Source organism: Emys orbicularis, chromosome 2, assembly GCF_028017835.1.
Source record: "Emys orbicularis isolate rEmyOrb1 chromosome 2, rEmyOrb1.hap1, whole genome shotgun sequence".
Taxonomy (NCBI): Eukaryota; Metazoa; Chordata; order Testudines; family Emydidae; genus Emys; species Emys orbicularis.
In genome coordinates, this window is record NC_088684.1 from 105,448,341 (window position 1) to 105,461,567 (window position 13,227).

Below are 13,227 nucleotides of genomic sequence, written 5' to 3' on the forward strand. Positions count from 1 at the left end.
ATTTCTCATAGAGCTCCACATAAAAATGAGTGTTATCCATGTGACCTAGAATAGACTGTACTGTAATCTCCCTTATTTTTTAAAAAAAAATCTTTAAATGGCATAATTGGGGAAAATGCGTGTATGTGGTATTTTTCCAAATGGTCAGGCATAAAAACTATTTTTAAAAGTACACCAGATCCAAGAGTCAGTGGGTGTTTTTTATCTTGCATGTCAGCATTTTCAGACTTCAGAAATTTTGATTCCCTTTTCTGTTGTTTTTGTAAAAATGCCAAAGAGCTATGAGTTAGAATGCAATGTGGCAGAAGCAACCTCATTTGAAAGACATTAAATTGATTTTGGGGCTAAAATTAGTATGATTGGAGAACAAAAATGACCTAGACTGCTCTTTGAGGCTCTAACTAGTTAATTCCCAGCATTTCTTTCAAGCATCAACATCAAGTGGCCCTCTTTTGATCCACCGTCCACTGCTGCAAAATCCCTGGCCTTCCTCTTTGGGATTCATGAGGTATACATATTTTGTCACTCTGCATGTACAAAGGCATTTTTGTCAGGGTAAGGAGGTGGGGGCATTCATAGCCTTTGAGAACAGGCATATTGCAACTTGGGAGCAATTGTGCAGTTTGTCTTACGTGCATATTTTCAGACCTTAAAGCAGTGATGTGCATGTGGGCACATGGTATAATTTATTTGTCTTCAGTTTATATTATTGCTACTTTGGCAGCTGCTTGTGGCAGCATGGGTGATACTCTCCCACAGTGGAGACAAACTATTTCAGGGAGGGGGTTATGACCCTAGTTACCCCAGTATTCACACCCTACACATTACTGCAATGATATTCGTACAAAACATGCCTAGTGAGATACCATTTGAAAATTAACACAAGGGTCATAATATCATTGTACAATATATGTAACAATGCTGTATGTGAAATTATGGATACTCATTGATACTAGGCTTTAAAGTCCATGACTAAAAGGTATTTAAACCAGGCATGCGTGTAAAGGGGCATTGATAAACAGGTTTTTGACAAACAAAGGAAAGTGGCCACGACCTCAAACTAGTTGTGGCCAAATTCCATGGGTTATTCATTTATATTAGAGGCTATAGCAGGAATAGATAATTTCCATAGTAGCAGCCACCAGCGGGGGAGGAACCAGTATGGAGCCTTATCCTCCAAACCTTATGGATCATTTACTCAACATGCATTAGGGAACTTTATCTGGTGGTATCCTTCAGAAAAATACATTTCAAAGAGATCTATAAAGAGAGGGGAAACCACCCCCTAAGTTATCCTTCACCTTCAGGAGACAAAGAAACCAAGCAATTTCATCTATGTGATGGGTCCTGGTCAGGCCAGCCAGTAAAAAGCTGGAAAAAAGACGAGGGTGAGAGACACCATCTTGAACGAAGACTGTATTTTGCTAGATTAAGTTTCAGGCTTTTAGATGTTTTTTCACTTTTATTTGCTTATAACTGTCTCTACCTTTATTTCTCTTACTTGGTATCACATAATCCTTTCTCTTCTGTTAATAAACTTGTTTTACTTTTAATCTAAACCAACCCACTGCTGTGTTTTGAATTTAAGTGATTAACTCTCATTAAAGTAATAAGCTGTGCTTTTGTCTCTTTAAAGGACCAATGAACCACTTTACTTCCCTGAGTGTTCCAGGAGGGAGTGGGACACTTCAGGGCAGACATTTTTGGGGAAATTTGAGATTGGGGCTGTGTTGGGGTCACCTTGCAAGTAGTAACTTGCTGGTGGAGATGAGGCTGGTCCTGAGATGTTGCAGGCAGGCTTCTGGGGTCAGACTGCTGAACAGGACTGCACAGCACAGAGACACTCAAGGAACCACATGCTTGTCTGTTGGTGTTTATGTTGAGAGAGACAGCAGGAGAGTGTGAAAGGCACCCGGGGTTATAGGGAGGCAGTGAGACCTCTCGCTGGTCACCAAAACATTACAGGAGTGTTGGTTATCCTAACCCCACAGGAGTTAGGGTATTCCCCTTTTCCTTTGAATTTGCCATCACCCTGTCTTAACCAGGGAAGGGGGATTAGAAAGATCCAGGCATTTCTTTGAGGCCTGGCATTTGCCTCCTACAGTAGCTCTGCAGCAGGTTGTGGCCTGGGTCAGTCACAGGAATAAGACCACCCTGGTAGGCCTAAAAATATTAGCATGCTATGGATTTGAGCAATGAAAATGGTTAGGCCATTGATAGGCTGGGGGATCTGGGGTCTTAACCCACTTCCTTTTTCACTGCTGCCAGGACATGTTGCTTTTTGAAGAAAATTTAAGGTTCAGCATAGTTGCAGTCACTTGTCCCAAAGAACCCAACAGTCCTGCTTCCCTTCTTATTGCCCACTACCATTCACATTGAGAAGTTAGTGTGTGGCAACACCACCTACACCTTCTTACTCCTTCCCCACCTGTAGTTCAAATGCTTATGTTTAAAAGTATGGAACCTCTTGAGGCATCTCAACACAGCACATGGGTTTGTTTTGTTTTAATGTTTATTTCTGCAGCTGCAAACCTAGAATGAATAACGGTATTTTAGACTAGCATAAAATCCATGCTAACTTCTTAGAAGCAAAAGACAAACTGCATTTAATTAAATGTATAAATGTTTTGATAGACTTGCCTTCTTAAATGGCAAGCAAGTAGACAGAATCTGATTATAACAGTGTCTTCTGTATCTTCAGTTCCTGTCATACAGCATCATTTGGAAAAAACGTTTTGCTAAAATTAAGTTTTTAAATAGGAGTGCCTGAAAAAATAAAAATTCTTATTAACCGAAGACATATTTCAATATATGTTTTTGAACAAATGACCAGCTGTACATTGTTGTGGTGCAAAGTTTGTCCCTTTACTTTCTAAAGAGTTTGCCCTTACCAATAATATGGCTTCATGGCTGTTTCTATAGTATTCCTATACATTATTTTAAAAGTCATTAAAATGGAATTGTATTGGTGGTGGTGGTTTCTGTAGCTTAGTATGTATCATACTTGCATGAATATAAGCTTAGTTTAATCCACATAAAAATGTTGTCAATATTATTGTGGAAACAGACACTGAACTTCATATTTTTTAAGCAAAAAGAGCAAGAAAGCAGTTTATAAGACATTTTAAAATGGATAATTACAAGTTACAAGTCTAGTAACTGTGTGAGAGAGTGATATAATTAATAACTCACACTGACTCTTGACCAATTGGCAGGTTGATGACATCTTAGGAGAAGGCAGTGATGATAGTGACAGTGAGAAAAAGAAGACGGAAGAGGAGGGAGAGAAACCACAGAGTAGTGCAACAGAATCGCTAGGAATGAAAATAGAAGAGAGGCCTGGATCATCATCCTCATCATCAAGTGAAAGGAGCTTAACAGGCAGTGTACCCAGGTATGAGTTCTTCAAATGTAAGAATGTTTTTTATATCAGAAATTCAACAAAATATTTAAAATGGGATTCACTTATGCTTTATATACAGTCTTCTTAAAAACAAAGAGTTGGAGTCTTCTACAGAAAATGTTCATAAGAAATAAACACAAGTTCCTCCCCAGCCATTGTGACTGAAGTTCCCTCTAAGCTGGGTGGCTGCCCAGGAGGCTATCAAGTGCTGTGCACTTCAGGTGTCCCTCCCCTCACTGCCATGCTGCTCCTGCCCTCTGCTTTGGAGCTGCTCCCAGGAGCCTCCTGCTTGCTGTGCAGAGAGGGAGAGGTGGTGCTGATGTCCCCATCCACCCGCCTCTGTACCCCATCTCCACAGAGCTGGGGGGAACACCACAGGGCTCAGGACGGAGGGAGCTCGCTGGCAGCTGCTGCTGTCTGAACGAGCTTATCTACTTAAAAGGGCAGCGTACTTAAAGGGGCAAGTCTGTCTGTCTCTCTCTCTGTCACCTCCCAATACATACTTGTATTATTGTTGTTGTTACTACTTGATACTACTTTCAAAGTGTGTTATTTTAGTTTTTTGACTCGTCTATTAGTTTCATAATTTTTATTTCTCTCTCTCACTTAAATTTAACTTTTTAAATAATGAGTTCTAAAATGCTTAACCTGTCCTGGCTGGAGTAATTATCCCTATGGTAACTTTTTAAAATATATATATCATATCTAGGTTTTTGATTTCTACTGGTGGCGTACATCCGCACATTACCACGATATGGTGCACATAACAAAATTCATTCCACACATGAATGGAAAAAATTAGAGGGAACACTGAAAGTATAACTATCAACCAATTTTATATTAAAACCAGAGTTAGCATTGAATCATAAGCACAATAAAGGAATGCTAACAAGGTTGAATAGCCTTACATTTGAAGCCCACTAAAACTTATTTTTTCCAAGTCTGCAGCTATATAGAAACAAATAAAGTATTACTTTCAAGATGAAACCCTTTATTGTCTTAAAATTCCAACTGATAGGTTCAGTATCCATCTACCACCAAATGGTAAAGAATCAAATGTGACGTGAGGATGCTCATTATGCCTTCCCTCTGCTTTCCTTTGGGGCTCCATTTAGATGATTACATTTATAAGAACTTAGATTTCTTAAATCCCAGTTCAATAACTTAAGTCTGTAGCTGTCTTATGAGAGGCAAATACATTTATCTGTAATGGAAGAGAAATGTAAATTTTAAAGCTATCAACTTTTGATTGTCTAAATCACCTGTTAAAAAAATTATTTTTTATCATAACTCAGAAATCTTTCTATACAGAGTGAGTTTACTGTAATTGACTGAAGCATCTCAGTCTGGGGTTTAAATGGTAGCGGTGGGCTTCTGTACGTTGTGTCCTACAGTCATATGTGAATTAGGCATAAGTGAATTCACTGGTATTTTAGTGGCACAAGACTGTATATCAGGAAACCACCATATGGTATGACATGGTTGATGCTTATGAGGAGCGCCACCGCTGGGACAGCCAGGGTGCTGTGGGTTAGTCACTGTTGAGAAGCTATATAGAAAACCTATATAGGATTTGCTATCCTGGTTCTTGCACTTAATCTTGTATATATGATCACTTAAATTCATCAAGTAAGTTGGTGTGACCGGGACCTGGAAGGGCTACACTGAAAATGCTTACTTGGGCAGACTGCAAGGAATAGGGCGGACAATCCCTAAAATTGGTGGTTTATTCTATAATTAGATTCACCAAGCCAGTAACTAAACAGCTTCTGTAATACCACACTGGTTACCAAGACGCAAAAATACAGTCCCTTTTAAGCATCCCAGTCCTTGATCACACCTAGGCAGCCAAGTCTAATATGGTGAGTAGTTACTGAAAACCAGATTCACCATATGTTACGTCCACCAGTCCCAAAGGACCTGACACTGATCCTCAGGTCAATATGAATCTCAGATCTTACCCAATAATCACACTGATACCAGTCCTTTAGTAACTAAAACTAAAGGTTTTAATAATAAAAAAAGAAAGAAGAGAGTTGCTGTGGTTAAAAAGATAAGATACATACAGATATGTGTAAAGGCCTTAGGTCAGTCTCATAGCAGAGTTGGTGAGGCTGCTGATTTGTAAAAGTCTTTCTGGAATCATTTTAAAAGGTTATAGTCCAATAGGCAGTCTAGGTGTAGAGTTTGTTCAGATTCTTTCATGAGAATTCCAGTGTAAATCCAGAGTAAACCTGGAGACCTCAGTCTTGTGGCTTAGACCTTCCTTCTCAAAGTTTAAGAAGACCTGAGATGAAAAGGATCAGCCCTAGGGCTGCTTCTTTATAGTCTTCTAGCAAGCTGATAAGCCTCTTGACAGCAGACCAGCCCTTCCTCAGATGAAGAATAGGTAGTGTATATTGTTGCTTTGAAGTTCATCTTCTATTTTCTATGCATACACAGGTAACTAGCTGCATTCATTCATGTAAGCAATTAGCCATTCAAACTATCAAGGTATTTCATTATAGCACAGATAAGCTGAAGACCATGTAAATAAAATTATTAGTTCCTACAGTATCTCACATCTTTGATCTTAAAGTTAACTGAACCATCTGCATGCATAATATAATGCCATTAAGACATGAAATGGAATTAGCATCTACAAGCTACTTCTAACATGATATAGGTAAATACAAATACACTTAGCATCCACCCTTTGATTCTCTAACAATACAGGCAGACATGTTAAAGATTCTAATCTACTTAACATAGATTTGATAACTATCTAGAAGGAATGGCCCTGTTTACCATGGTAATACTCTTTTGATACATCCTTAAGGGTTGCTTCCAGGTTACACAGCTTGCTAATTGTTTAACCTGTGCTGGCTCAGTGTTACAGCTGGAAAAAGGAAAATAGTGTTAGGCAAAATGGGTCTGAAACTAGGGATGTAAAAGGTTAAATGGTTAACCAGTTAACCGGTAAGCATTAGGCTTACCGTTAACCGACCTTAACAGTTAACCCCCTGCACACAGGCCACAGCAGCCGCACCGGGCTGGCCGGAGCAGCCCTGACGCCGGGCCGCGGCAGACCAGCCAGAGTGACCTCTGTTAAACAATATAATTTTAATCATTTAACCGGTTAACTTTTAAAACAATATTTACATCCCTATCTGAAACAGAGTTAAATTTTTTTTTTAATAGACTCATAGACTTTAAGGTCAGAAGGGACCATTATGATCATCTAGTCTAACCTCCTGTACAACGCAGGCCACAGAATCTCATCCACCCACTCCTCTAACAAACCCCCAAAATTAGTCACTGTACTTTGACAACTAAGGATAGGATTTTCAAAAGTGTTCCTCATAGGCTGTGTTCTCATCAAAGTCTGTGTTAAAACTCCACTTTGACTTTAGTGAGAGCAGAGAGTTAGGTCAGTGCTGAGCATTTTTGAAAATCCCACCTTGAGTCACTTGAAAAGTTAAATGGCATGTTTCATTAATTTGTTCTAACAATATTCAATGTTTCACCAGCGATCACAGGTTCTGAAAAAGAGTGGTAAAATAACCAGAGTTGTAGAGAAATGGAGTTGTTTTAAGTGATCCTTTGTTTGTGTTTCTTGCAGAAAGAGGTGGAGAACAAGTAAATCTGTAATTGACTTGGGTTTTCTGCAGTAAAGGATTATAGATAAACCTGGCCACTATTGTTTTTATTACTTAGGTACTCCCTTCACTGCAGAAGCAGATATGACCTAGAAACTAGAATAGGTGTAGGGTTGTCTGTGAACGTTTTTGTAAGGGCTGTGAAGTAACTTCTCTCCCCACAAGGGAAAATCGCTAACCCAAACATTGTGAAACGTTCATGGTCAAAGGCTAATAAATAGGCTACTGGAAAACATATCATGATGCACTGATTCTGTTGCTGAACTAATTTTTACTAGTCCAGGTGTTCTTGGAGAGGACATTTAATTTGATAGACTTCCATCTGTAAATCTTAATTATAGGTGAAGATATTAGTTAACTGTCTTAGTTACTGCAGACCAATTGCAACAGTAGAGGGCTTTACCGCTGATCACTGAAGCACTGCCCAGACACATGCAAGTCCCACAAAGATAAAGATTATGGCATAGACAAACTTAGTACCACTAATTAACAAAATTCAAGATTGTGTATAAAATTTTTCCAATTAGCAAGAATGACTCAGCCTGGGAATAGAACTAGCAATTTTGTTTTTTAATTAAAATTGGAAAACGTAGATATGATAATTGCCTGAATATATTAGTTTTTTATCAGTTATGATAAAATAGATATTGTGTTCCACTGTAAATATTTTAGAGTAAATCAGCGGTCATAATTTCCTGTTACAACTAAAAAACAGTAAAATGACTGCTTAATACAGATATCTGCATTATCTATAGCAATATGGTTGAAGTTTAAATTACTTTATGGCATAAATAATTGATTTAATTTCAAAATATTATTTCAGTAATGTATAGCTGTAATCGTTTGACAGGACCAAATAGAAATTTCCTAATGGATATAAACCAGTGCATTGATATATTTTTTTTTTCAGCCAGCAGGTAATATAGTAAATGTCTATAACGTGTTCTCAAAGTTCATTCACCTGTGGGCTACATCAGCAACTTGCCAGATGCCTGAAGATTATATTTACATGAAGTATTGTGGAGCTGATTAGTACTGCCCTTATCTTTAATGTGGAAGGAGTCTGTAGATCTGGTTACTTATGGAGTATTATTGCATACTGGGACCTGTAGTCTCTGCAGGTCGCAGTGCTTTAGAAAACGAGGATGGTCACAGAATATTATAGAGCTCTGGACCACACGTTGACCATAAAAACCTGAAAGATGAGCTTTAGAGATGTTAGCTTAAAAATGGACATCAGTCCACTTTAGGAAAGAGATTGTCACTGGACTTCAGACCAAAACTAACATATATTGTATCATGATACCATGGGTGCTGAAATTGCAGTATTGCACATGGGCATGTGTAGTATTTGGGGCACACACAAAAACTGTAGCATTGGTAGCTGTACCATCGTTATGGTCTGAAGTATAATATACATAAAATAAAATACTGTACATACTTTCCAAGAATATATGGAGAAATAGCAACAATGCTTCAGTTACTGGCACTGTGACCCACCATACTTAGTTACTGTGCATTACAAAGCATGCACTCTTGTGTAACAGTTCAATGCTGTGAGGGTTGAAATCTGTAGAATGCCATGTTGAAATGTTGACCTGAGTTGTCAGACTGGATATTGGTTTTTCTAGCTAAAGAATCTAATACAGTTATAAAGAACAATGACATATACACCTCTTTAACTGTTTGCTTTTAAACGTAAAATTGTTTGGTTTATTATATTGTGCTGAAATACGAACATTAATTGAAAAATTCAGGACATCCTCTGGTAGCTACCCTAGAACCATTTCTAAAATTCTAATAAGTGGTGGCACACCTCTGTGAAAAATAATGGCTTTCAGAAATGGTAATGACTGTCACTTTTCAGAATAGAAAAGGAGCACTTTTTTGCATTCTGTTCTATTATGGCTTGCTGACGGTACATTGGTGCAGCCAGTGCTACATGCTACAGAATCCTTTAAAAATCATAGCTCCTTCTGCAACTTGATAAAACGCAGGCCTTTTTCTCCCAGCTTTTTTATACTTGGAAGTACAATCACCTGCTTGCATACGCTGAAACGTGACTGTATTCCATGCTATATAAAAGATAAAATATAAATCAATCATTGAAAAGACTTGTTCATTATAATACCATTCTGCATTTGTTCCATGACATGTTATGACTTGCATGAGAAATTACAAATAAGTTGAAACAGCAAATGTGTATCATCCTTAAAAAGCTAGACAATCTAAACTGAACTGAATTTTGTACATAAATGTTTGTTGCACTCTGTAGCTTGCATTCTTCTTTCTGTCTAATTTTTAAAAGAGAAGTTGGAGACAGATCTGATCAAGCACCTCTTTTAAGTAGATGGGAGTTTTGTGATTTACTTTGGTGGAAGCTGGATTGTGCCCCAGATGTGTCCAGTAACTGTTTCTACTAACTGAGAGATAACGAAAGTGTACTTGTTAATGTAATAAAAACATGTCATGCATTAAGTTTGTTGCCATAATTCTTGAATAAGTAGTTATAAATTATCAAAATCCAACCGCGGTTTCAGTAAGTGTAGGTAATGATTAATGTCATCTAGTATGAAAAAGCTTTTAAAGAGACTCATATACATTTAATCATGAGCATTTTCTTCTGTAGGAGAAGCGGGTGACTAGTCAGCTCCAGTTGCATAGTATATCCTTGTATCAACAAGAAATATTTTGATATATTTGAGCCTCATTTACATTTTAAGTTAATAATATTTTGCTTTATTTTTCAAGTGCAAGCAATTTCTGTAACACACTTGTCTACAGTAACAAGTGGGGGGTGGAAACAGCAATATATTTTGATTTTACAGATCTCATACCCTGTACACATTTTAAATTTGTATGCTGTGGGATCTCTGCAAGGACAGAACGTTTATTGAATTGAGGTTGTGTTACACATCAGTAGATTTTGAAAGTATCAAAATTACTGCTAAAATTTAGTGACTATAAGTCATTCTTCTGTTTTTTCCGTTTCACAGAATCCTGCCCTAATTTGGAGTCTAACACTACAGTTTTTTGTTAGATTTTTGTTTTTGTTTTGGACCATTCTGTAATTGAGCTATGTGGTCTGGACTTTTCTTAGTTTTCTATTCATTAACTGTTTTATGTGGAAATTGGAGGAGTTTTTGAAACAGAAAAAGGAAGTGGTTCTGCCAATATGTGGTCTAGACTCAATTACGGCAAATAGGAGAATAAGACTTTGTCTTTACTGCAAAGAAAGATAAAAGGTGAAAGGTGTGTTTTTTACATCAAGATATCTAGGCTTGGAAGGATTACATTTTTATCAGTAAATGTTGGTAAACATCAGTTACACACGCACACACACATTGACAAGAGAAAATTTCAATAATTGAAATGTACAGCTTGACAAAGTAAGAAAAATGCTGGTTGAGAACTTAGTTAAGGATATTTACTTTGCATATGATATGTGATGTTGACAATTGGTGTGTTAATGGTTATAACAGTTATAAAGCTTTAGCTTATTGAATCTCAACATCTAGTGTCATTAAATAATTATCTAATCCCCTCCTTAATTTCCCCTAATCATGAAAATTTACATGAATAAAAATTGAACAAAATAAAATCCCTAATTTTGCACAACTGTGAAAATTTAAATTGATAGAGCATGCTTAAAAATAAACAGATATTAAATTAATTTTTTTTATAATATCGAATTCTGCCACATCTGAAGATAGTTATCTCAGTGTAAAATTCTAGTGGAGACAACGCACAAGTAGCATTGTCCACAGGTAGCTAGTTGAAGTAAACTCCACACCCTGCACCAGGGGTTTACTTCAGTTAGCTATATCAAAGAAAACATTACATTGCTTTGTCTCCATTAGGATTTTACATCAGGAATACATACCTTGATATAAAAACCCACACATTTTTGCAGTGCAGACATAGCTTCAGACAGACTTCCTTGATTTATTTAATGTCTTAAACAGTAACTGATTAAATGTCTTCTGTACATGTATATAATCTTACCTAGTGTGCAAAATATCCATTAAATCTCTTCCATGCATCCATCCATCCAAAGCATAAGTTGCCATCACCATAGCATATATTGCACCATATAATGTAGGGTTAACTGTACTTGGGCATCAGCTGGGCTTAAATTGGGCCAGGTTGGCAAGCCATGTGCTTTTTTAAACACAGCCTTGTTCTCTAAATCTCAGCTTTCATTTCAGAGGTTTCTCTCTCTAGTAGGGCTGTCAAGTGATTAAAAAAAAAATTGATCACGATTAATCACCCGATTAATCGCTGTGTTAAATAATAGAATATCATTTAAATATTTTTGCATGTTTTCTACATTTTCCAATATATTGATTTCAATTACAACACAGAATACAAAGTGTACACTGCTCACTTAATATTTTTATTACAAATATTTGCACTGTAAAAAAAGATAAACAAAAGAAATATTTTTCAATTCACCTAATATATGTACTGTAGTGCAGTCTCTTTATTATGAAAGTTGAACTTACGAATGTAGAATTCTGTACAAAAAAACTGCATTCAAAAATAAAACAATGTAAAACTTTAAAGCCTACAAGTCCACTCAGTCCTACTTCTTGTTCAGCCAATCGCTCAGACAAACAAGTTTCTTTACATTTGTAGGAGATAATGCTGCCTGCTTCTTGTTTACAATGTTACCTGAAAGTGAAAACAGGCGTTCGCACAGCATTGTTATAGCCGGCATCGCAAGATATTTATATGCCCAGATGCTCTAAAGATTCGTATGTCCCTTCATGCTTCAACCACCATTCCAGAGGAGTGCACTACAGTATTTGTATGAGGTGAATTAAAAAATACTATTTCTTTTATCATTTTTACAGTATAAATATTTGTATTAAAATATAAAGTGAGTACTGTACACTTTTATTGTGTGTTCTAATTGAAATTCATATATTTGAAAATGTAGAAAAACATCCAAAAATATTGAATATTGGTATCCTATTGTTTAACAGTGCAATTAAAACTGCGATTAATCTCTAAATGAGTGTAAACTGATGCCTCAGTCTGTGGAAAGCCTGTTACAGTAGCTACGAAGGTATGTACTGCCTTATTCACCTCTGTGGAGTATTAACTTAGATGCCTAATGATGATTTATATGTCAACATTAACTATTTTACTGCTGATCAAAGCATGTAAGGGCTTGTCTACACACAATCTGCTATAGCAGCGCAGCTGCATGGCTTCAATGAAGACCCTACCTATGCTGATGGGAGGAGTTCTCCCGCTGCGACATATAATCCACCTCCCTGATAGATGGTTACTGATTAGAATTATATTTTACTTAACAAGTAAAACAAGAAGTCTTTAAAGCTATATGTGGTAAATCCTTTGTGGTTGTTTCCATCTCAGGAAGCAGATGTTCTACGTTTCCATTGTAGACTTCGACACCTGTGAGGTAACACCAGCACCGCTAGCAGCAAAACCCAATCCAGTACCAAGAATTTCCTTTATACAAGAAAAGCTGGGGAAAGCAGATTTTCTTTTACAAAGTCTTAAAAATCATTTCTGCCTAAATCAAGGCTAGAGGGCAACTATGAAATACTCTCTCTGGGCATCTTTAACTATATTTTGTTAGAGAAAGAAAGCATTCCTTGTTTTTATATCCATCCTTGATTTAGGAGCAAATGCATAAAGTGTAAGGTATAAGAATGTATGTATATTTAATCTTCTCTATATATGATAAATCTATAAAACTTTAAATGTAAAGCTAAAACTTCAAAAAGGCTTTCCACACTCTTGAGTTGGAGTTGCTGGAGATATTTTTTTCTCCAAAGACTTCAGTTCTATACCTAATAAGCTGCTGCACTACCAAGTGATAAAACATTCAATGCTTTTCAGAAATTCTGCATACAATAAAGCTTTCACCCTACTTAAACTAAAACAATAGAGGTTTAAATTTCTTAGCTAAGAGAGTTCTGTAAAATTCTAAATATTCAAAACATTCTCAAAGTTCCTTACACTCTCCAAAGCAGATTTGTCACTCAAGCCTATTCTTTGTTTCCTGTAACTTAAGGAGAAAGTTGAGCATTTGAGAAATATGGGTTTAATTAAAAATACTGATATCTCTAGGTGATTGGTGGAGTGAAGATTAGAATGTTTTAGTTTTATTGGGAAGAGAATGAAGGGGTGTAGGAGGAAAGTGTTTAAAAT

The 13,227-nt window shown here is 36.7% G+C and overlaps 1 protein-coding gene across 1 annotated transcript in view; it reads left to right on the forward strand.

Moving 5' to 3' along the window:
* Positions 1–13,227, forward strand: part of CTDP1 (CTD phosphatase subunit 1) — a 178,368-nt gene that overhangs the window by 110,266 nt on the left and 54,875 nt on the right. The window contains exon 11 of the mRNA XM_065398609.1: positions 3,216–3,394. Within this exon, the coding sequence (XP_065254681.1) occupies positions 3,216–3,394 (179 nt within the window). The remainder of the gene's footprint in view (positions 1–3,215; positions 3,395–13,227) is intronic.